Here is a 24,305-nt window from a genome sequence, read left to right on the forward strand (position 1 = left end):
CTTGCTGTTACTGATTTTCTCTATAGTTGAACAGTAATTAGCATTGATACTTCACATACCCCATTTAGAACCAGTAAGAACAGGACAAGCAGCATGTCTTGTTTTGAAATCTCCCTCGCCGTTTGGTTTAAGATTATACCAGAAGGCTGCACTGCCTTTTTTTGGCCATAGGGAGATGTTGATTGCTGTAAAAACTGTACCACCACCTTGCTCCACATCGCTCATCTGAAATAGTTAATAATAAATTAGTATATTAGTATATTTTATTATATTCTAAAAATGTATTATTATTGGTATATTAGAACAAGGCTTATTTCATACAATTAAAACATCTGATAGTATGTGAGAAATGAAATACGTACGTAATATAAAACTGTAGCAATGCGATTTCCTGTTCCCAGACTTTTGAACGCATTTGTTTCCTCTTTCTAAATACAAGTAATTTAAATTAGAATTGGTTATTTTCCGTGGTTGCTAATTCAGTTTATTAAATAAATTATATTAGCTTAAAGTTTCTACTCACTCGCGCAAAATCAAAGTGTGGTTCGTAGTGGCCACCGATACCGTAATTAACCACTTGCAATTCCTCTGCCGTGTCGACGGTCATACTCGTCATATGCTCGACGCGTCTGCTGACAGCAGCCACATGTTCATGTTCGTGCTCCTGAAGCCATGCACTTTTACTAATCCTATAATTCGCTATCTCTAAGGCACCAGTTTTATAGTTCTGCACCGTAGCACGTTTGAACTGTAATGTAAAATAAAAAGACAAATGAACATTATACGTCCTCTGTAAAAAGATTTATAACACAATATAGCATTGATCGATGAAAAATCTAAGATATCCTCAGATCACATTTTTAGAAAAATTCACAGGGGTTCACAATGTTTGTTATACTATACGTTACCCTAGGTTGCGCCATTCTTTTAATCGTCTCGATTTCCTCATCGTATATCACGTTATGATAGACGACTATCCTCGGGTCCAGATAGGCCTCCTCTTCCTTGAATGGCGCAATTTTCAAAAACGGAATTCCGCGATCGACATAACGACACACGAGGTTCTTTTGTATTTCCGGAGGGATCGACACCTCTCCACGGCATAGCATTTCGTAGCGTTCCCTTTCTGTCATTTCTTCCCAGGTTTTCATTTTTTCCTCCGCGACTGTGAAATGCTGGAATGTAGGAACGAGCAATTATATTTCACATTTGTAATAGGCATAAGTATACGCATAATTAGAAATTTGACATAGCATAGCTGACTAGAAATATCGATTATTGAAATAAATTGAAAATAATCTGATGGTAGTTCTTGAATATGATTTTGTTATACACGGTGTTTTATGTGAGTATCCTAAATATCTTCACTGCGATTAAACATCTAAATATCATTTCATTTACTATCAATTTATTTTTACATTCCTCCCTTAAGTTTTATCATTTTTTCTCAACATGTCTTCTTATCAATAGACATAAAACAGAAGTACTATAGAAATCATCACGGGCAGAACTGTTACAACGAAATTGTCCTAAATAGAATATACTCTGAAGTTCTAATCTATTGTAATTCATAGAGTGTCATTATCTTACCTGAGCAGGGACGGCAGTGTCATCTTGGCCATCCTCGCCACGTTTCTTCTTCGACTGGTTAGCTTTGCTCTGGATTTCCTTTTGATAGTAAGCTCGATTGCCCAGAGCACGTTCGTGAGTAGGCACCAACTCCAGGAGCTCGTTCGTCATACTTAAAGCTCGTGCCACGTTTCCTACGCACAGTGAACTCATAATAATGATTCGTAAATAAAATTGTACACTGTGTATTGGTAATATATATATTCGTCCCGCTTCTCCATTTATAGAGAAAATATAAAAACAGAATAGCGAATAACGTAGATGGATAAAAAGATGTAAAAGTTTTTAACTATACCTATGTTATAAAGCTTATGTGTGCACGTAAAAATATAAATTAAAATTAAATATGTACTACTTCAGAATCAAGTAAAACTCTTATCGTCATCTATGATTAACTGAGTGTTAAATTCTTCCGTAAGGCCGACGTTAAGTTAATTCAACGATTTCACGGTAGAAAGGGTTAATGTCGGCATTTCAAATACCTGGCATGATACATCCGACGAAGTTTTAACGAAGCTTTAAACAAACTAACCGGCTGAAAGTTGGCCATTCACGATGGAAAATTTTAACGTCAATTAAATTCCTCCTCAGGCTTCTTTCAAATACCTTTTCCCGCGGTCGCTGTTTGAAATTGATTTCACGGGCATTAAATTCACCCTGGGAACTTCGAACGCAAACGAGCACGCTTATTGACACGGGCTTATTGGCCTCTTCGTTCCTTCGTTACAGACCCTTCCCGATATTTCAAACAACTGTGATAATTCCACGGTTCGTTTAACTCTGTCGTTGGAATTTTTAATTTTTAAGTTTCAATTCTGAAATTATTTGATTAGTCGAATGTTATGTAAATTCCATCGTAGCGTGACACGAACGAAATTGCGTTGCAAAATATATTATTAAAAATTCGTAGGGATGAAAACGTAATTAGATAAAAAATAACAAAATGATAAAAGAATAGACTAATAAAAAATATATAATTAAATCATTTGATCTCTTTCTTTTTATTTAAGATTCATAGTTACATTGATTACTATAGTCATGAGCGACTTGACACAATTACATTTATCATCTAATTTTCCTTCATTATTATTGCATGTTATTCTTGGTAGTTTTTAATGTTAGGTTTTGAAATGCGATTCGAATCTATAAGTTGAACAAAATTATACGAATAAACCGGCGGACGGTTTGCAAAGTTTGTAACTGTGGAATAATGTGGCGGATACACGTGTAATTTAGTTCCTAATTTATAACGCGCGACTTTTATGAGGTCACAACAATTTTTCTCTCAGTTTCCTGCTCGCAAATCTTTCGTCACGCGTGGACTGAAAACCGCGAGTAATTGTTGCTTTAATTTGTTTGATGAATAATAAAATAAGCATGCCATTCTTCAAATGTTGTTTCAAGCCGGCTATGCAATTTTTTCTTTCGTTGCGTAATACTAATTATATTATTACAAAGATTAAAAATGTGAAATTATGAGAAAATTTCTCTGACGTATCTTTCGCTAAAGTTTAACGTTAGAACTACTACAGTAATTAACACGATCAATTCATAATTTTTCGCAGGAATTTTACGATAAATTTTTGGAACCATTTTTCTGAAAAATATATTGATTGGGAATTTACTTTTCTCCTTGCATTATGTATTTTTTCATGTATCTTTAATTTCATCTCTTTGGTACAAGAAATATACTTTAGTTGTTGGTAGTTGTAGTTGTAATCATGATTAATAACTACGATAATGAAGTTGTTTTTGTTGGTGTACATACCTTGCATGTAAGTTGAGAATGCCAAATATTCTAATATGTCTGGTTTCGAAGTTGTGGTAGCGTTTTGTTCCTCTTGAAGACGATTCATGGCTTCTTGCATCCAAAGTACGGTGTGATAGTAATCACGATTGTGATAAGATTGTCTCCCAAGTTCGAAACAGTCGCTGGCTGCAAGAAGGGAAAAGGATTAAAACAAATTAATTAATTTATTAAACTTCCCTCTTTGAATCTTAACACTTTTTATGTTTGAAACAATGAAGATCTTGAAGAAAGAATATTTCATTTTTTCTGTTCTGACGATTGAAAAATTATTGTCGAAGAAGAAGAGAAATCTCTACTGACCTATGAAACAGTATAAACTTCTCTTAAAGTAAAATAAAAGGTAAAAGTAAAACCCTTAAAGAATGAAACTTTTTATACAGAGTGTCTCAGATTTTTCTCTACAAACTTTGCCAATCTTTTATAGTTAAAAATAAAATTAATATGCTCTGTAACAAAATTGTTAAATTCCGTAAATGCTTTGTTAAAAACTTGTAAGCGAAATATATTATTGCTCTTAAAACTTCAACCTGGAACAGCAGTTCTTTATATTTTATTTATTACAGATTCTTTTAAATAGATTTTTTGTTGTCGCGGACCCCTAAGACGTAGTTGAAAATTTAAATCCCTGATGTACTTCAAATATGTATATTTAAAACACTCATCAATTGTTCATCGATAATCTTCAAATTTGAAGGGACGAGATTTAATATAAATAAATAAATATATTCCTATTAAAGATTTTTTATTCCAATAATAAAATAATAATTTATGTATGTGAGCGTTACACTGTGAAGAATTCGCTGTCTCCGGAGTGTCACAAATTAACCAGTTAGCTGTTGCGATCTATTTGAAAAGTGTGCACCTAAAATGTGTCGCAAAAAGTAAGCAACGACGAGTATACTCGTCAAGCACAGCGTATGTGTGGCTGTTACAATATAGAATGAAGTTGTAATGAAATGACTGTTTTATTTTTTAATTTTATTACTAGCAGAGCTCGTCGTAACACAAAATATTGCCATTTCTTCATGACGAGTATACTCGTCAAAAACAAATAACTGGTTAAGAGATGCTAACCTAGAATAAAATCCATATTGAACCAATATCGCGGTTGTGTATATCGATCCGTTGTATATATTTAATATAACTTTTTAAAATAAAGTGTTTACGGTTTTTCGTCACACGACATTTTAGCTTCACTTTCATATGTACATAAAATTTTCTTCTATCCGTATGAAAAATTTGTATGAAAAAACTCGGGACGCCGTCTGTACGACCAAAAATATATTCGTTCCTCGTCCATCTACGTTTTTCAATTTCACCGTCGCGGAAAATTCACGAGGTCGACAGAATTTCCAAGTGGCACTGTTCCAAAAAACAAAACACCGGCGAACGAAGAAAGAGAATTTATTTCCACGATTTCGACTTATTTCTACTGCAGATCCAGAATCATTCCGTTTTCTGATTGTCTTGAGGACTCTAAAGCCCAACCCTGTATAATTCATGACTCTATTATCATAATTACATTCGTAATAACAGCGCGCGATGAAAAATCTGAAAGTTAAAGCTGAAAAAAACAATCTTTCCTTTAACTTTAACATTTTTTGAATCGAACGACCTCGCGAACTTCCTTCGTCGAATTCTCTGTCGTCCCGTTTATGTATTCCAAACGGCGCCAAACAGTAAAAAAAACTTCACCTTTCGCCAGATTCTGTTCTTTTCTTTGCTACCTTCTCCACAAAAAACTTGCTTCGTTAATTAATTTCTCGATAGCTGGTGTAGAATGTCGCCCCTCCCCCCCCCCCAAAAAAGGAAAGAAAGAAAGAAAGAGATTATTAAACACCAGACGTCGCCAAATTTACTAAATGAGACAACCGGTAAAGACCAGAAACTGTGCATATTGTAGACTAAACGACAAATGAAATCAGGTTTGACAAAACTAAAATATTAGGTCAGAAAAGTTTCTTTCGTTTTATAAGGAAATAATGGATGCACAACATTTTCCTTTTCATGTTATTTTATCGAATTACGTATGATCCATTTTGTTCTATCAAAATAAAGATCACAACGTTCGACAGATTAGGTTTCATGTTTATGCAAAGATTCATCGTTGTAAAAGACGTGTCTGTAAAAGAGAGACACTTTTCGTAACGATTAAAAATAAAAGAATTAAGAAACGATATTTCTTTTCAAATTAGAAATGAACATTTGAATTGATGTATGGCATTGAAACCAATAACAGAAGATTAATTTGGAACAATATAGGTAGAAAAATACCGATTGATTCATATCACATTCCTAATAATAGCGTACGATTATCGCCTATGAAAAATCTGGAAGTTGAAGCTGAGAAAACGAATCTTCTTTCTAACTTTGACATTTTTCGAGTCGAACGATCTGACAAACTTTCTCCATTACGTATTCCAAACGCTGCCAAACAGCGGAAAACTCGTCCCTCTCCCTTTCTTTACCACCTTCACCGCGAAGAACTTGCTTCGTTAATTAATTTCTCGATAGTTGGTGCAGATTGCGAAGTTTCTCGCGGTTACATCGCGAATTTATCCGCGGGAAGTTCCAGTGGATTGGTAAATAAAACGGTTTATTCAGCTGGTGCAAGCTCTGTGATGAAAATAAAAGAGATACGCGGAGTTTTACGCGGCTATAACGAGGTTCGAAATGGTATCGTAAACGCGGTAGATCACGAATAGCTTTTCCTGCAATCGTTTACGCGATCGCGTAAAACAATGGAGGAGGAGAGAGATTATTCGTTTTATAATTTAATCAGAAGCTTGGAACGATTGGCGGGTGGAACGCAGAAGTCTCGCGTTGTTTCTCGCCCGTATGAGCTTTCACCGGGCTATTCGGATTAAATTTATCTTAATTTAATTTAGTCCGCTGTGTACAGCTAATTAAATGGAATTTCAATTAGCTACGAAGGCGATGAAGCTTAGATCCGCGCGATACTTGATTAAATTGAACAATATTTTAATAACGTGGCTTTGTAAGCCGTATTCCGTTGGTAATGTTGTTGCTAATTCATCGTGGTTTGTTAACAGCGGCTAATTGTGTTGGTTTAGCATCGTCTGGGTTAATAAATATTTTTGGGCCATATTTCGGATCTCGTGAAATTCGTAATGGTGTATGCGGATTCGTGAATATAATGTTGAACTTTATAGGTTCTTAAAACATTGATATTTACATACAGCGGTATAAACATTTTTGGGCGACATTTCATTGACGAGCTTTTAGTTTTAGCCCTACTGGTTCCTCTTTGTTTTCTATCTCAACGTTGCTTCAGTTTTGATAAACAAAAAGACTTTTACTGCTTTAAAAGTAGCTTTAGTATGAATCTTAAGAAACCTTTGACGATGAAAAACACAATTAAATTGAAGATAACCTACAGAACACTTTGGAGTTAATTAACTTTGCCACATTCCATGTTGTACTTTAACATAACATTAACTAATCAAACAGTAAATGTATTTGTCTTCGAGAAAACTGATCTTCAACTTTAATATATTACGGCGCTCTCTCTAGCAAAACATCAGAATAATTGATAAAAAAAAGATTTTCCATATTCTTGAGAAGATTAATTTTTCCAGTCACAGTTATTCTCTCCCTTCACGAAACGGTATTCTTTTACTTTCCAACTCTTTTTAACTCGCATTCTCCGAAAAAGAGAGAAGAAGGAAGAAGATTGTCGACGAAGAAAGGTAAAAAAAAAAAAAAAATATTCCAAACCTACAGGGAGTAGATCATTCCCCATTAGCCATTCAATATTCATCGAATTCCCCATGGTAGCGTTTAAATGATGCACGGAAACGATCCGTGGTTCGTGTCGGTGGAAAAATCGTTTCCCTGTCGCGGTAAAAAGCGTTAGCTTCTACCGGCCAAAAGAAAGAGTAAGGCAAAGGAAAGAAAAAAATAGAACAGGGTAGAGAAAAGGAAAAAAAGAGAGAAAAATGGCAGCGACAACAGAAACTGCGAATTATCGTGGCACCATCGAGGCGAAATCGTAGGGATGGAGCCGCTTTGGAAAAAGGGACACGGCGTTGATGAAAGAAATCGCGTAAATTATTCATGTCGGGGATCGCTAAGTACAGGTAACATCGTGCGCCAATATTCACCTCGATTCGCTACGTTTTGCTCTGCTGTCCGATCCGAATAAATAATTCACCGTGAAAAGAAGGGAGAGCAAGTTCTCCATCGCGTCCTCCTTTTTCTTTCCTCCCTTTTTCTTTCGTCCCTCTTCTGTCCGCTGGCTAATGCGATAACGAGGAGTGGTACCTCCTAATGAATCATTTACCTCGTAATGCCTAATCTTTCGTGGATTTTATTGTCGTGGAATAGACTGGTTTTTATCGGAGTGGAAGTTTTTTGATTTGTGGCGGTGGAAGTACCATCTATTAGCTTTTAATGTATTCGAATGTAATATAGCATACGTAATTCGGATAATTTAAGACAAAAACATTTCCAACGAAAGTTCGTCGGTATCGAACGTAGAACGCACTGACGTAGAAAAGACTTTTTAAAAGTAAACATTTAGTAGAGATTTTTTTCATAAAATACAGAAGTTAATTTGTACTTTTTCAGTAGCAGTATATATTTTTCCAATTCTTTTAATTCTTTCACCGTAAAATTTTGTCCAGAGATTTTGTAATAATGGGAATTATGTTTTGATCAGACACTTAAGATATATCTTTGCGAATATTTTAGTCCATTGATATTAATGATATCGATTTAGAAATAAACACTACATATTTCACGTGAGTTCTGGAAACAAAGTGTTTCTACTTACACGTTCATCCCTCTATATATCCATCTTTGAATAACTATCATCTTTAAAACGTTTCCTCTCGATATCTCAGAAATATCTTTCCTCAAAAATACCGAACACTTCAAGTTTGACGTTATCAGTTGGCCGAAAAAGCTCTCGCCTTGACGCTTCGTCTCCCAAGCTTCTTTCTTTTCTATCTTTTCCTTATTATCACTACATTTTCATCGCGAAATCGTACCTTATTGTTCGAAAAATCCATTCGGACGAACGTGGGAAAAAAAACTCGATGTTTCCTCTCGGCTCAGCGGAGGAAACCATTTGCTTTCACGGAAGCGAATGGAAGATCGGTTAAAGTTTTCCCGCTTTGTATAGAATATAGGAAAAGTTTTTGAAAAAGCGGTTGCTTAGAAGCGCGATTTGAAATAAACGAGGGAACGTTTTAGCCGAGGTACGTACCAAGGGAGAGGGAATCTTCGTTTACAACGTGAAATTCCGCCGGTGAAAGCAATAAAAGTAGCGTCGTCGTGAAAACTCGGTTCGTTCCGAAGCGCGAACCTAAATTCGCGAAAAGAAAAAGAAAAGAAATAAAAAGTACGTCGGTTGCTGGTTATTCATTAAAGTCTTGTTTCCCTGGATGTTAGCTCTCGCGAACAGAAGCTTACCGGCGAAATTAGGCCTCGCAAATGTGTTTACCTGTACGCGTGTTTTGAGAAAACACTGGACTAAGTTAACCCAGGCAACATTCTCTGAAAGCTTTATCGGCTTGCAGTATGGGCGCGATAAAAAGTTTTACGAAATATATGGCAGAACAGATGTCTCTGTATTATGAGATTCTTTGATGGCAATTAAATTTTTTTTAATATTAATACTAAGAAAATTTGACTTTGTATAATCGTAAACGCAAAGGGAAAATTCTTCGTTCGTCAAATTAAACGTTGTTCTGTGTAGAAGATAAACTTTTAGTCCACGTAAGAGCAACAAGAAAAATTCCTTATCAGTAGGAATTCAAAAACAGAATTCTTTGCTGAAGTAAAATTAAACATAAAAGCTGTTCGTCGAAGGAAGGCCGGAAAGAGGAACTTTCTATTGACAAAAACGCGAAGAATAAAATTCACCCAAAGAATAGAATCTTCCTACTATCGATGCAAATCCAAAAATAAATTCTTTAGCGATGAAGAACCAAACATATAAGAGGTCTGAATCAAAGAAAAGTCATAAATAGCAAATCTTTGTCGAGGAAGAACGCAAAAGAGAAAGCTCTTTACGGAAGAAAAGCTGATCAACCTTGCACTTCATGGAAGAAAAGCAAAGGAAAGAACTTTTCAATGAACGGAAGCTACAAAATGAAATCAAAAGTGAAACTTTTAACGCGCTTTTTCATACGCTTTTTAAATTCAAATTACATTTTTTTGAGTTAAAATTTGAAACACAAATGACGTGGATCATCGAAGGGTGTTTGATGATAAAAACAAGATGTGACCCGTCGATGACCCATGCCGTCAGATAAAAGCGCAGATTGTGTCACTTGAGTTTGAACCTGTTAATCCAAATAATATGAAAAACCATATCTTTCTATCAACGTAACTCGAACAAGAAAATTTTCCTCCGAAGAAGAACGATAACTATAAAAGCGCTCCCTATCAACGAAAAACCAAAGAGGGTAAATCTTCATCAAAAAAGAACCAGGAAGTAAAATTCTCATCTAAGTGGTAAAATAAACATAAAATGATCAGTAAAGGCAAACGAAAAACGAAAGAAGAGGCACGTATATACGAACCACTTAATCCGGTGCTGTACTGGACCCCATTCAACACGCCCCTGGCGACCTGTGCAGTCTCCAGTTTATACGTGTCCTGTAGCCTCATCAAAGCGACAGCGGCGCCATTAAGGTCCTCGTCAGTTGGGAATTTAAGGTCGCTCCGTGAGTTGGTGATATTCGCGACAAACGACTTGCCCACGTCCTGGGTAATCAGCTCCTCGACCCGCTTCCAATCGGTGGTCAGTCTTTTCACCAGCAAATAAGCGTTGATCGGATTCGACAGGTACTGCTGAATGTTCCTTGAAGCCTCCTCGTGTTCTCTCGCGTAATCCTCCACGTTTCTGCAACAACGATCAAATATTTCACCTCGTAGAACGTTCTGTTTCATTTTCGTTGTCATACTTTGAACGAAAAGTCTCGAAACGTGAATAAATTGGTAAAAGTTTCCACGATTCTTTATACTCTATGGTATAGTCTTTGCAGTAGGTTTCTTTTAGTTTTATGGAGTTTCTTGGATTTAGTTAGGAATATAGAAGTTTGTCTTTTTTCTTCTTTTTTTTTTTTTGACACAGTGTAGATAGGTTTGTTAAAACTTGCTTTGCTTGTTTTTTAACTTAATACGCCCTTGGTATATTTCTTTCGGATAGAGGAAAGAGCTTTGTATCTCGATAGATGTTTTCATGGTTTTCATCTGGATCTAAGTAACGAGAATTTTATACTCAGCGTGTAAAACAGATATATGAACTGCTGAAAGGTTATAATAATTAATCCTGTAAATGAAGAAGCAGAAAGAATACATGTTTACATAATTGTGTAAATTGTGGAATTTACGATTATTTGTTTCATTTTCCTATCACGAAATGAACATAATAATATGAAATTAAATAATTTGCTTCTTCGAGAATTCTGGCTCTAATCATGTATTCACATGATTATGTTATAAAGATTTCTAAAAATGGAGTCGATCGATTTGCTTTCTGGGAGACTTTGCCTTCTCTTTCAATCAATACGGTTTAAATATCCAAATCACCTTCTTATTCTTGCAAATACTTCAATTTTCAGTATTTAACTGGTCTCATCAAGTTTTCATAAGAAACAATTTCATTCGCTTCTCTACTCATACGAAATACTTGAAATCTTTTACAGTGTTCCGTAACGATGGAAGGGTAATAAAGTCAAGGTTCCGCTGCGATACTTAGTTAACGCACCCGCAACTGTACAAACGAGGAAACGCTGATTTCTGCCGGTTTCCGGTGATTACCCTTTAATGAATTTAGGAAATTCAATCTGCACCGCAAGGAATCCAGCGAAACGGCGTCGTGGACGCTTTTTAATTTAATCTCTCACAGCAAAGGGGTTGCTATGTTCCTTTATTTTTTCTCTGCTATACCAGACGCTGTTTTATCGTGATTCAGCAGATGTTTCCTGTGATTCAAGAGGTACGTTCGTCATTTTCTTTTTTTTGGAAATGGATATAACGAAGAAAACATGGAAAGATATATGGAACGGATACAAGACAGAATAAAAAGAAAAAGTACAGATACAGTAAATAAGCAGCATATAAATATGATTTGCCAATCGACAAGATAAAAGGAAAGTGACATGTGTTTAAGTCTTATATATCGTACATATAATGCGTGAAAATTTCCGCTGCCAGAGGTTGAAAGTTAAAAACCTGAAACAGCAGCATTTGACGTCTAGTGGTACACAAAGCATTGTTAAGAAGATAGACTTCTAGCTTTTCCAGTAATTTAACTTCAAAACTTGAACCCGGAAAACTTGAAGTTCCCGGATTGCGGAATCCTTGAAAGCAATGATAACTTTCCTCCTCGACCATCCACCACGGAAGTTTGCGGTTAAAGAATATAGAACTTTTTCGAACTGCAATCGACTGTGAAATGTGATCAGAGTGCATTATTTTAGTCATAAGAATATCTTTGGTACCTTAAAACCCAGGAGAAGAATATTTCAAATGCTTTCATCTGCTACTCACTATAAAATTTCATTCTATGTATCAGGTTGTCGAAAAAGTTTCTTTTGTTTCATAAGGAAATAATAGACGCACAATGTTTTTTGTTTTATATCAGTTTATTGAATTATGCACGAACATAATAATAGAAATAGAACGAAATGGACCACACCTAATTCAATAAAAAAATAATAATAATAATTATCACCTCATGAAACGAAAGAAACTTTTTCGACAACCTAATACATACGGAAAACTTACACGACTACATTTAAATGTTTATTCTACGAACACACACCTTTTGCAGAAGATTTTATACAATGTTATAAAAATATATATTTGAAATTGCTATGGATCTCGTACCTCGAGCCAGAAATTTAAAAATTGAACTTTAAATAGCAGATCTCAAACTCTAAATACTAAAAGACTTACGATTCTTCATATATTCTTCCATAAGTTTACAATCTCTTACAAACCTCTTTCGTATTTAGCGGTCGTCGCATTTATATCTTTTGCCTATCGTTAACTGCTCTTAAATCGATATCTCCTACAGAATCATCCAATACCATTTTACCTTCCTCTACATTTTCACCACATTCCTTCACCTCTGCCCGCCAGAAATGATGCAACAATACGGAAGGACAATTTTAGCATGTCCTACTAAACCAACAATTTGAAACACTTTCCAGAAGCCCATCGATGTATCGCCAACATAGCGACGTCCTTTTATGAAACAATTTAGCAATCCTCACCGCTTCCTGCCGTTCCATTTTCTCTCGGTCTCGCGATCGCGTTTTCCAACAAAGCCTGATGTGATCCCTGCATCCACGACCCCTTCTTCCCACCCTCGCCCACCTATCCATCCTCTTGTTTCCGGGGGTTTAAAGAGAAATACAAAGGACTTGGCAAGATGACGAGGGAATTATTCAGTCTAGTCCTGTATTTTGCCGAGCACCGTGCAATAGGCAATAACTGCCTGCCGTAGATAACGACCGAACTTTACCCTTCCTTCGTCCCTTCCACCCCTCAAGGGGACAGGGATAATTCGCGAAGACCGTTTTGGAACATGGGGAATCGACCGGGAAACCGACTATCCCGACCCGACGTAATAATACGTCGTTCGATGGGAGAGACGCGTGGCTCGCATGCAGATTCCACGGCTCTCGATTAATTCCCACACGATTCCTTTACACCCTCTTTCCTTTTTGCTTCGTCACACGGTCGTTCGAACTCATGTGCGTTCAAATGGGATTCGTTTCGTTGCCTCCTGCAGTTTCTTCAAGGATGACTTCGAACTGTGTTTAATTTCGCGTTTGAGATTTTTCGCTTACGTTGTTTAGTATGATTAATGTGAATTTCGCGGGTTTTTCAGGACGTAAATTGATTCTGATGAATTTTATGAAACGAAGAAATGTGCAGAAATAGATTAAGTATCGAAGGTTTAGATAAAGTATAGCGAATCTGAGATTAAATATTCGTGTTCTTACGTACGATATCTAAATTTTAGCTATCTTCCTTGTATTATATTTTCATTCAAATGTATAATACATATTTCCATGCGAATATTCTTTATCTATACAAATAGTTTCGCTGCCTTTTCTTTTACAGTTTTAAATACTTATCCTCCAGAACTTTCCCATAATTACAGTACTAAACAGTCTAGCGATACAAAAATTTCGTTCCCTTTTACCTTAACGTTACAAGACATGCATTTCATCTGCGGAATATAAATTTCAAACTGAAATATGTGCGTCTAAGTTCCTAAGTGAAAACCCGAAAGCTTCGATTGATGTTTCCATCGATAACACGTGACAACATGAAGAATTCTCTTGATAACTTGAGACCGTAGAATTCGAGAGTACATGGCGTTCCAGTCGATCAATCGAGAGTAGGTGTAACGGTGGCCGATGATCGTGCACCGTGCACGAATTACGCCGAATTAAAGTCGCGATAAAGCGGTGCTGTTTCGGCCGAGTTTCCATTTCGATCGCATTTGCATGAGCGTTCCCCTCGTTATCTCGGCTGAACCGATCACGCAAATGGCTCTTCGCCGTCGTTCCGGCGTTCTCAATCTCGTCGGTTGAACGACCGAATAAAACGAGAGCCGAAAGAAAACGCGTGGAACCGCTTCCCCATCGCCGGCAGGGATCTCCGATCCGGGGAATACATTGTGCCTCTCGAAATGAAATTGTCCTATTCCTATCTTCCATCTGACTCGTTCTTCTTCCTCTGTCTTAAAGTCCGTTTTCAACGACTTTATTCTCTCACCGGGCGTACTACCCCTCCGCCGCCTAAGCTTGCAGATTCCTTTAATCGTTGCATTTTGTCTGTTCTTCTTATTTCGGTGTTGATCTTTAGCGTATTTGGATAATGGCGTTATTTTTTAACGACGATGAGATTATGTTATTGTTGTTTTATCCTCCAACTTTCGTCTCTAGAGATTTCGTTCACTAACTTCCCTAACTTTGGCTTCGCTCTTTTTAAACCTTCTTTGTTTCTATTGCAACGTATCTGTGGCTCTTTTCAGCTACACGAACGAGTATATTAAATCACAAAGTAGCGTAACCATATACGTACGTACGTGTGCAACGTTCCGTGGACAATATGGCTCCATTTTACCGGAGAAAAGGAGACAGCCACGATTTTCGTCGCGACGATTCCTACCGGAAATTGCAGGGAAGGTGAGCATGCCACTGACGCGACGACGGAAGTGTATAAAGATCATTATGATGTACGTGCTATGAATGATAGTGACGTTGCGAATGTACGCTTTTATGGGCTGTTACTCGAGTTACTGTGATTTTAACATGTCTGAGGTCAATTTTAACAAGTGAGATGCCAATTTTCGTATTATTCGGAATTCGATGGAATAGTGGAATATGTAATTCATTTTGTACTTTTACATCTTAAATGTGTATACAGTACAGTATCGCGGATTAAAATATTCTTAAATACGATTCCCGTATAATCTCGACGTTCGATGAAATTTTATTTTTGCAATAGAATAGCTTAGATTCGTTTTTTAATTGAATAAAATCTATTTATATATCCAGCTTTTAATAATCGTTTGACTATTGCGTCGAGGCAGATTTCTATTGTTAAATTAGTTTTAAGAAATAATTATATTCTATCGTCGTGCGGAGTTGCATGTTAGTCGATCTTAATAGTAACAGCTCGCCATTAAAATGCACAGTGAAATTTTCAATTGCCTGTAGACGCGTTAAAACCAATGAATAATTCTATCAGCCGGTGTACACGATGCAAATGGAGCGTGTCAAACATTAAAATACTGCTCGTTAGAATTCTCTCACTCGACGGGGTTTCGCAGGAAACTCGCGATTAGTTCCTAAGAAAATATTTCGTGGGAACGAAGACTCTGTTGCTTGGCGAAACCGTCCTATACATTTTAACCGAGTTAAAATAGAAAATTTGAATTGAAAAAGCAACTCCATCCTTCTTGAAATAATAAATGTAAAAATGAAGCTGAAATCCTGAACATCAGACTGCAACCGCTCAAAGAATATATTTAACCTGATACGTTTAATATCAAAATTACCCGAGTGGTAAAAATAAAGAATTGTTTATTTTTACAGATACTTTTAACATTATGCATCTATACATATTTCCATTTTATAGATATTTTTATACGGAAAAAACGTGTCCATGATACAGGTTTGAATATATCGATCAAAAGATAATCCCTATCAAGGATCATTAACGTAATTCCGTTAGAAAATGACCCGCAACTAACAACAACGCGATATCTTTAATTTTCGCTTAATTACAGTCTCGGACATGTCGCGTGTCCAGTCGCATTTTTCATGTACATTTTAGAACGAGGTCTCTCTAAAACAAAAACCGAATGCTCTTACGTTGATAAATGAACGCGATTTTCGCATAGATGCGCAAAAAGTAGCAAATTATGTAAGTTGAGTCGCGTGTTAAGGAGTGTCCTTTTTCTTAAGAGAAAAATTGAAACAAGAAATGAAATACATTTCCGGCTACAAATTTACATGATTTTCCAACTGCTCTATGTGAAACTGATTAGATTTGAAATATGGTTATTTGGTATATTTGCCAACGAAATGGCGCATCGCGTCATGCTGCTCGCGTGTTTAAGGCGCGTTCGTGCTTTTTGAATAAAGCCTGAAGTATTATAGGTTGTATTATAGGCTAGTAGTTCATATTGCATCGCTTTCTCGATATATCAGATCGTAACGTATAGCAAACGTCAGTTTGAACGACTCGAATTAGATCCTTCACCGCGATTGCATTAGATTGTTGTATAATAAATTTCGTGTTAAGATAAACAGTCAAACTAGAAACAATCTATGTCTATATATATGTCGGAGATCAGAGGACTCCGATCGTGATTCGAATATATATATACATCACGCGCATCAGATTAAAATGAAAATATTTCATCGAAGTATATTCTTTTTTGGTAGGTGTGTAAAATAAGTTGCAATTAGACTCGTATAATTTTTTGGTTTCTAATTTCTTCGCTTCTCTTACTTTTCTCTCTTCTCTTGTTATTTAGTGCAATGAAGGTAAGTGAATTTACAGATTTATATTTCTTCTGTTTCAGGTAAGATTAATATTCAATATCGTTCAATGAAGCATGAAGCGGCTGAAACAACGATAGGGGACGAATGAAACAAGTCGTTCGAATATCTCGACTAAAAGTGTGCAGGAGGTGATTAAGTTAGGCGGTCGTAGTTGTATTTAACATCTTAGAGTATCGCTCCGCGAAACTTTCAGCTCAGTTCTCGTCGGCCCAAGTACCTCATTTGTACTTCCATTATCTTGGTACAATACACTATCATCCCCAGAAAAAGGCGAAATGGAACAACAGCGCAAAATATCCGGATATTTGTTCCTGTTTCAAATTAAATAACAAAATTCAAGATAAACAGTATTTAATGTTCACAACTTCTATTTGTTTGGCTCTTCTCCAAAATAGTTGAAAGTTCCAAAGTATCGCGCTATTATCTGTTGCATCCTAACACTCTACATTCTACACTGCACATCTATAATTTACTATCAGTCAAATTGCATTATAAAAGTTATTCAATGAATCGATCCTTCCAAGTCGGTTGATCGGTCATTTTCCCAAGTCCATTATCGCTTATAATTACGTGAACGTCTTTAAAATTCGATAGTCGCTACTGAATACTTTAAATTTAATTAATTTCTAATCAACAACACAATCGAAACAGCATTCCTTGTTTCAATAATGAATCAAACAATAGCGATAGCAAGGAGTTTCAACTTAGCTTTCATAATTGAAGTATGGTAAGTGTGTACTAATAAAGTAATATTGATATGCAGTAAATTTGTTCACCTCTAAAATGAATTTTCTACGAAAGACAAGAAACGTAACTTTTTACGTTTCTCATCTATCGTCTCCAAATGTTATCCATCTTTTAACACTTTGACTGCCACGGTTTCTCCTGTGACGCCACGGTGGGTCATTGGTGACCGGAGCGCTCGAACTCCTTATAATTGTAAAAATTGTATGAAAATTGATAGTTAGGGCATTTTGAATATAACCGATAAATAGAAGATACTTTGAAATAAAAAGTGTCCCATTGAACAATTAAACATTTTTATTAGATCAATAAAAAGAATGAGAACAAATCTTGCACCTAACTGTGCACTGTGTTTGCATCCACATCTTTGATGGGTAATCTACGAATATTATTATAAACACACCTTAGAAAATAATCGTAAATGCTGCTTTATAATCATATAATTGAAATTAGAAGTGTGCACATACCTTACTATTATGTATAGAATGAGCACTAAGCACTATGAGTTTACTAATATCTTCTACACGTTTCAATAATATATTCTGCACGTTTTGCTTACGACGAAATAACAAATGCGAATGGTTTGTTGAAATAAACGAAGCCTTGTGATAATATGTCGCTATCAACTGTTACCAAGGCGCCACGGTGGTCACCCGTGACCACCAATAAAACGGTCCATTTATCAATTTATTATTATTTTGCCATTATATGCTTTGAATAATAAAAATACTGCCGTGGCGTCCTGAGCGAAACATGTGATTTCGGCGTGACAGCCAAAGTGTTAAGTCTATTTAAAGAAGCCATTTGTCCATCCCATTACTAATTGAATTGATATTTGAGATTCGATTATACGGCTCTCCTGTTTCCTGAATACGATAAATTATCGATGATCCATGCCAATGGATGACGAACGCATCAAGCGGTTAAATAGTCGACGATGTCCGTGCCTCTAGCAAAATTGGCATTGTCGCGAGCAATTCCAGCATGAGCCAAGAGACCATCGAGGCTGGCTTAATAATGCAAGGAAGCTGCCGCTCGGCCGAGCCAGATAAATTATTCCCCGCCATTAGATCCCAACAGAGTTATTAAATTAAATCTTGATTCGCGATATTCTCCATCTTGACACCTATCCTCTCTCCCTTGCTTGTTAATCAGCCGTACTCACAAATGTCACGGAATAATTGACCGAGTCGAGGGACAAGAGTGAAACGAGCGTCAGCCGTTTTTCAACCGGGCTTAGGGGATGAATTTTGACGACTACGCGCTTTCGTCGGCTCTGCGGTCGATCATGGTGTCTGCAAATGCAACGGGGATTTTAATCGTTGGTGATATTTTTAGTTAACGCGCCCCTCGCTATCATTGTCCCATATGGCACACTTCAATGAGAGAATTATTACATTCGTAGAATAAAAATTTGTTTGTTTCTGTAATTGTCGAAAGCATGCAGATGCTTGTGGTAAAATTAACGTCGGCTTTTTTAAAGAGAATTTGCAACTATATCTGCTTGCTTATTTCCAATTTATCGCTTTAATTATTCTATCAGAGTGATTCTTATTTTTCAAAATCATTGCTCCCCTTTTTCCTGTCCGTCGACCAGATAGCACTATTTACATTCAATCTGCAACGTTCTTCATCTTCCACCCTTTTCGAAGATCGAAGATGGGTCTTTCATTTCTCTACCAACATGCTGATGTGTATTTTTCGAGAACGGTAGCAGTTATCGAAACATGTGTCAAAGGGCTTTAAAAATACCGTCTGCGATCGAACGAAAACATTCCATATAGGAATGTGAAACAAACGTTGGGTTATTGTTCCATTAACGAATCGGCTCGATTCCCAAGGAACTTATGGAAAAACAGGAAAACTATTAAATTCGACGTTAATAATCCAAGACTTGTAATAATCCAAGATCGATATTAAAAAATATTTGTAACGTCATCGATCTCTTCTATTTTTCAATTTACGAAGTTAATCAGGATGGTTTTTCACCGACACAATTTTGAACAGAGAAATTCGTATACAAAATGGTGCTTTAAATTGCGCATAAAAATATACGCGAAAACAACGAGAACTGCGTGGCGACACGTTAATTCATTCGCCAATTCTAAATTCTCATAAAATGCCCGATAATATCATAAAAAGAAGCCCACGATCGTTTGTTCGACACGGAAATCGAGCAAGTCTCAATTATGTCGGGAAATTGGAATCGATAAGTCGGCGACGAAAGTCACCGTTTCCACTGTCGGCGATTTCTTTTTGTTCTATAGACAACGTCGGTGTCTGGTGGAGTATCCAATTACAAGTGGACCGCGATCCAATCACGATATCAACTCGAAAGCGGAAGATAGGGACATCCCCGACGCTATTGTCCTCGACGCGACACAATGGTCGCCGACGCGAACGTCTTTCGCGCTGCGTTATCTTGCGTCCGCGGGAATCTCCGCGACTTTCTCCCCTTTCGACGTTGGTTTCACCCTTTTGTCAAGCTAGATCGTCCACTGTTTCCAGTTATGAAATGTTTGTAGCTTGCATTTTCTAGTTCATCGAGTTGAAAAGTTAAGTCAGTTTGCAGTTCGAACGGTCGACTGAGGAAGTTTGAGCAGTTGGCAAGCACGAAATGTTTCGTTGGCGGGATATTCGGCTTAAATTTTTTGGAAATTTGTGGTTAAACGTTTGACAAAGATAAGATAAATTGAATGAAATAAAAAATGGAAATCAATTGGAACAGTTGCAGCTTCTGGTTTTTTCTGTGATGGTATAGTTTAGAAATTTATATTAATATTAAATATATGTAATTTTTGCTATCAAAAATTGAAATAATAGAAGAATTAAAAGAACCAAAGAAAGAATTGAAATAGTAAAAATTGGAAGAAATTAAAGTAGTTTTAAATTTGTGCGTTCGTTAAAAAATAGGGTAATTTCAGCTTTAGGCATTACAGGTATATATAAAGAGATGTGAATTTTCCGTAAAGATTTGCATAAAATGAGATTAATTAATTAATTAGTTTTGGATTTTAGTAGTCAACATATTGCGAGACTCAAGTGGTTGGAATTTTAATCTTTAAATACCATTCTAAAATTCGGAGAATTTATTTTTCTAAATGAACAGAGAAGGTCACACGTTGGAATGTAAGCTGGGGAATAGCAATGAGGGGTGTCCCCAAGTTTTCTGCAGGTCGAGCACATTTCGCAGCGCAGGGAATGTTGAAGATGTAATGTAGGGTTGTTCAACATGTCCCTAATTTGGGGGACTAGATGCAATTTCAACTACTATCTGAAATCTCGTGTTCTCGTGAGTTAACGATACACCAATCGCAGCTAAAATTGAAGGAATTTTCAATTCTATCTAAATATTCGTCGAAAAATTCTGTAGATAACACTGAAATCTAATTTCACTAAAGAGAATTCACTAAACAGGTTTCCAAACGAACGATCGATCGATAGCGAAATTAATTTCTGAGTCGCGAACAAGCTCTAAGGATAGGTCGAACTCGAGATAATCGAGTTGTCCATCTGTATTCTACATGGCGACGTAACAATGGAATTCGATTAATTCGTCACGTCTAAGCGCACTGTTTCCTCCGGTTCCACGCAATCTGAATTCCAAATATCAGAAACGCTCGTTTCCAAATCTCAAAAGTACAAACCTTAATCTTCAAATATTCGAGATACAAGATTGGATCTTTAACAAAACACATATCCAAGCCTGAGATCGTTCAAAATGAAACTACAAAGTCTAGTTTCAAACTAGCGATCAAACTAAATAAGGTCACAAACAATCCGATTATATCATAATTCCATAAGAATAGATTATCGTCAGACATTTCTTCAATTTTGTAACGAACTTCCAAACAAATAGAGAGAGCCTCTTCTATAAAAATAGATTATCGACAAACTTTTCGTAAATTTAACCCAATAGAGATTCTTGCTCACCAGCTTTCCACTGGAGCTTTCCTCGGCCTCGAAACAGAACAGGTGCTGGTATATCGTAGTCGACACTGTGGGTCAGGTTGTATAGGGTCGAAAGGATGTATCGATTTCACTGGTGGACCAGTGTTAGTCGGCGTAAGTGACGAGGTGTCGTATAAATTACCGGAATAAACGAGCCAGGTGTGCTTGACTTTGGCCGTTCGCGCGACACCGTTCACCTGACATCCACAGCTGTGACAGGTCGACATTCTGCACGCGGAATTGGTCCACTCGTTGCCAGATGGAGAGAGGAGGAGAGAGAAACCAATCGGGCCTGGACAACTCCTGAGCATCGTTCGACTGTCGTTGCTTCGCCCCACGATGGACCCTAATGAGCTTTCGCGATTGCTATCTGCCAGGTTTCCGCCCTTCTCGTTTCTCCAACCGATTTCGATTCAACGTGCCAGCGTACAGCTGTGTGCCGATTAGGATTACTGTATATGAACGTTACATGTCAGCATTGCATCTGCGTTCAGTCATATCCTTTTCGATGAAAATGAAACGACAAGTTGGTATCAGAAGTCGCGTTACGTTTAAATTTCTGCACATGAATTTATGTATTCGTACGATATATTCGCACGAAGGTATTCCAACATTTGTAGGAAACGGTTATAAATGCGTGTTGTACAAAACATTTGTAAATTTAATTAGCGCTGTAACGATATTCATGATTATGATGGGTCAGTGGGAAGTAAATCTGAAAGTACATCGAAGCTATAAGATATTTAGTGTCGAGATATTATGGTTATATTATATATTCATTGGGACCAATTTTAACGCTTATTATATGTTGTGTATTAATTTTTAATAAATCTATGTTTTTATAACATTCTCAGATTGGTCCCAAATTTTACCAATATAATCGTGAAAGTCGTATCTCATTACAGTGCAAAAGAAATTTCAAAATGCTCTATATAGTACACACAATATATAGATAAGTGTATTCTGTTGTAAATGTCCAAATATTTTTGTGAGTTACCGTACCAGCTACTCATAAAAGTTTCGTACGTTCTTCGAGAACTCAGTTTTTGATTACTTGGTATTGTTCTTTTATATTCATTCGGTTAATACACTATACATAATTATCCCAGCTATCCAAAAGCCAAACTGATTCACTCCATTTTCCAAACAATTCTTAATCTAGTTAGTATCAGAATACACGATTAGCGTTGAATTAAAAAATAAAAAATTAAACGATTAACCTCAATAGAGTCACATACGGCAACATCTTCCTGTTATCATACTTAATTCTATTTACACCCAAGCTTCTCTGTTTCCATCCGCGATCTTCAAAATTGAATTTTCTTGCGAAACAATGCTACGCATCAACAATTGTGCATTTCTCCTCATACGCGTCAGCGCAGACGGAAGCGCAAAAAACGTTTTCTAATAACTGAAACCCAGGCGTTTGTATAATATCTCTCGAGATAAGCTGGGAAAGAGTGCAGGAACTCGATTAAAAAACTGACCAAGTCCTGGCGAGCACATATTCGTTCGCACCGTATTCGAGGGACACGTCGGAGGCGCGATAACGACAGTTCTTTATATTCCGCCTACGTCCGATATAACGAATCCTCTCGTTAGCGCGATTTCGACGTTTTCGCCCGTTACTTGCACCCTTTTCTCCCCCTACACCCCGTTATATCCACGATTCCCTCGTATCCAATGACGCTGGACCATCCAACCCACTCAATTTTTTTGCCTTTCTCCATTTCTTTTCACCCTAGGACGGTCATGGACTAGGCGACAGATTTTAATTAGCGATATATGCGTGCGATCGAACCTCGTCCCCGCAGCTTGCGCGTTTCTTTCGCATTCCCACACCCTCGACAACCTTTATCTTGTTTTCTACCCTGTTACAACAAACCCGCTCTTTCAGCACTGTATTCTTGCCGCCTGAATGCTTTTCTCCTTTTTATTCGTCTTTTCGAGTTTGTCTCCTGCCCCTATTTTTTTTCTGCTCTTGTGAAAAATGTCAGATCCACGACGAGAAGCTTGCTAGTTCCTTTTTATCGAGGTCTCCCGTTATCTCGTCGCGTTCGTCATTTTAATCGCGAACCGCGGATGAATTCATCGTCGAGAAAAGGACAGGTTCCTCTACTTCTTCTTCTGTTTTAATCTTCCTATCGCTCTTACTACAAATGTCATGGCGATTCGGGTGATATAAAGCAACCAGGTATACGCGACATTCTCGAGATAAGGAGTTTTTGTTCCTGCCGCGAACCGAAGGTTTTGTTACCCCAGTTTGACTTGCGTAATACTGGGCTCGTTATATTGTTCTATCTAGATAACCCTTTTCTTTTATTTCTTTAGATTTCTTTTTTTTTTTTAGTTTATTCTATTTCCGGTTCTTTCTTTTTCGATTCAGTGAAAGAACTTGAAGAGGTATTCTCCAGTAGATGTTTTCTGTTTACACTTCTCTCTCTTCTTTTTCGTATTGCGACTACTGGAACGGAGGGTAGTTGATGAAAGCGACACAAGCTTAAGCGCTTTTGTCCTGCCGCGTTTGAGGGCCGCGTTGAGCTTAATAATCTTGAGGTTCGTTAACGGAAGCGCGGTGAATGAAAATATTTCCTGATGAACTGAAGTCCCGGTAAATGTTCATTGTCTGTTTTTCCTCTCGTTTCTTTCCTCTATTCCTGTGGAAATTTCCTTTGACCGAGGATGACCTGTTATGGCCGGACGAAACCTCTTTTTTCTTTCAAAAGGTACGTTTCACAATCACCTTAGTTAACGAGAGTTTCATTAGCGAAAACGTAAATAGGTTTCATTACCGTGCAATTTACTTCGCGTATTAATTTCTTTGGCTGTCCACTTCTTTAGGCGTGTCACTTGTCGCGCTTCTTTGCTCAAAGCATTCATTACGTTGTGTTACAAGAAACATATATAAATTCGTTCTTTCTAAACAGGATCATTTTGAATTCTAATATAAATATATATTCGTTCTGTTTTTATCTTTATTCACAAACAAGGCAGATGGGATGAATGTATATTTCGACACAATATTTTAATGTTACGTCATATAGATCATCTTCAAACCTATCGTGTTTTTTTATCGTTAAAAAAATCAAATCTCCATGAAA

The 24,305-nt window shown here is 36.9% G+C and overlaps 1 protein-coding gene across 5 annotated transcripts in view; it reads right to left on the minus strand.

Moving 5' to 3' along the window:
* The window catches only part of PH4alphaEFB (prolyl 4-hydroxylase subunit alpha-1), a 378,836-nt gene that overhangs the window by 3,091 nt on the left and 351,440 nt on the right, over positions 1-24,305 (minus strand). For all 5 annotated transcript variants that reach the window (XM_076622260.1, XM_076622259.1, XM_033336047.2 and 2 more), the window contains 7 exons: positions 9,991-10,313; positions 3,398-3,565; positions 1,591-1,763; positions 909-1,175; positions 524-748; positions 363-428; positions 60-225 (listed from right to left, as the gene is read on the minus strand). In XM_076622260.1, the coding sequence (XP_076478375.1) occupies positions 60-225; positions 363-428; positions 524-748; positions 909-1,175; positions 1,591-1,763; positions 3,398-3,565; positions 9,991-10,313 (1,388 nt within the window). The remainder of the gene's footprint in view (positions 1-59; positions 226-362; positions 429-523; positions 749-908; positions 1,176-1,590; positions 1,764-3,397; positions 3,566-9,990; positions 10,314-24,305) is intronic.

Source organism: Bombus vancouverensis, chromosome 10, assembly GCF_051014615.1.
Source record: "Bombus vancouverensis nearcticus chromosome 10, iyBomVanc1_principal, whole genome shotgun sequence".
Taxonomy (NCBI): Eukaryota; Metazoa; Arthropoda; class Insecta; order Hymenoptera; family Apidae; genus Bombus; species Bombus vancouverensis.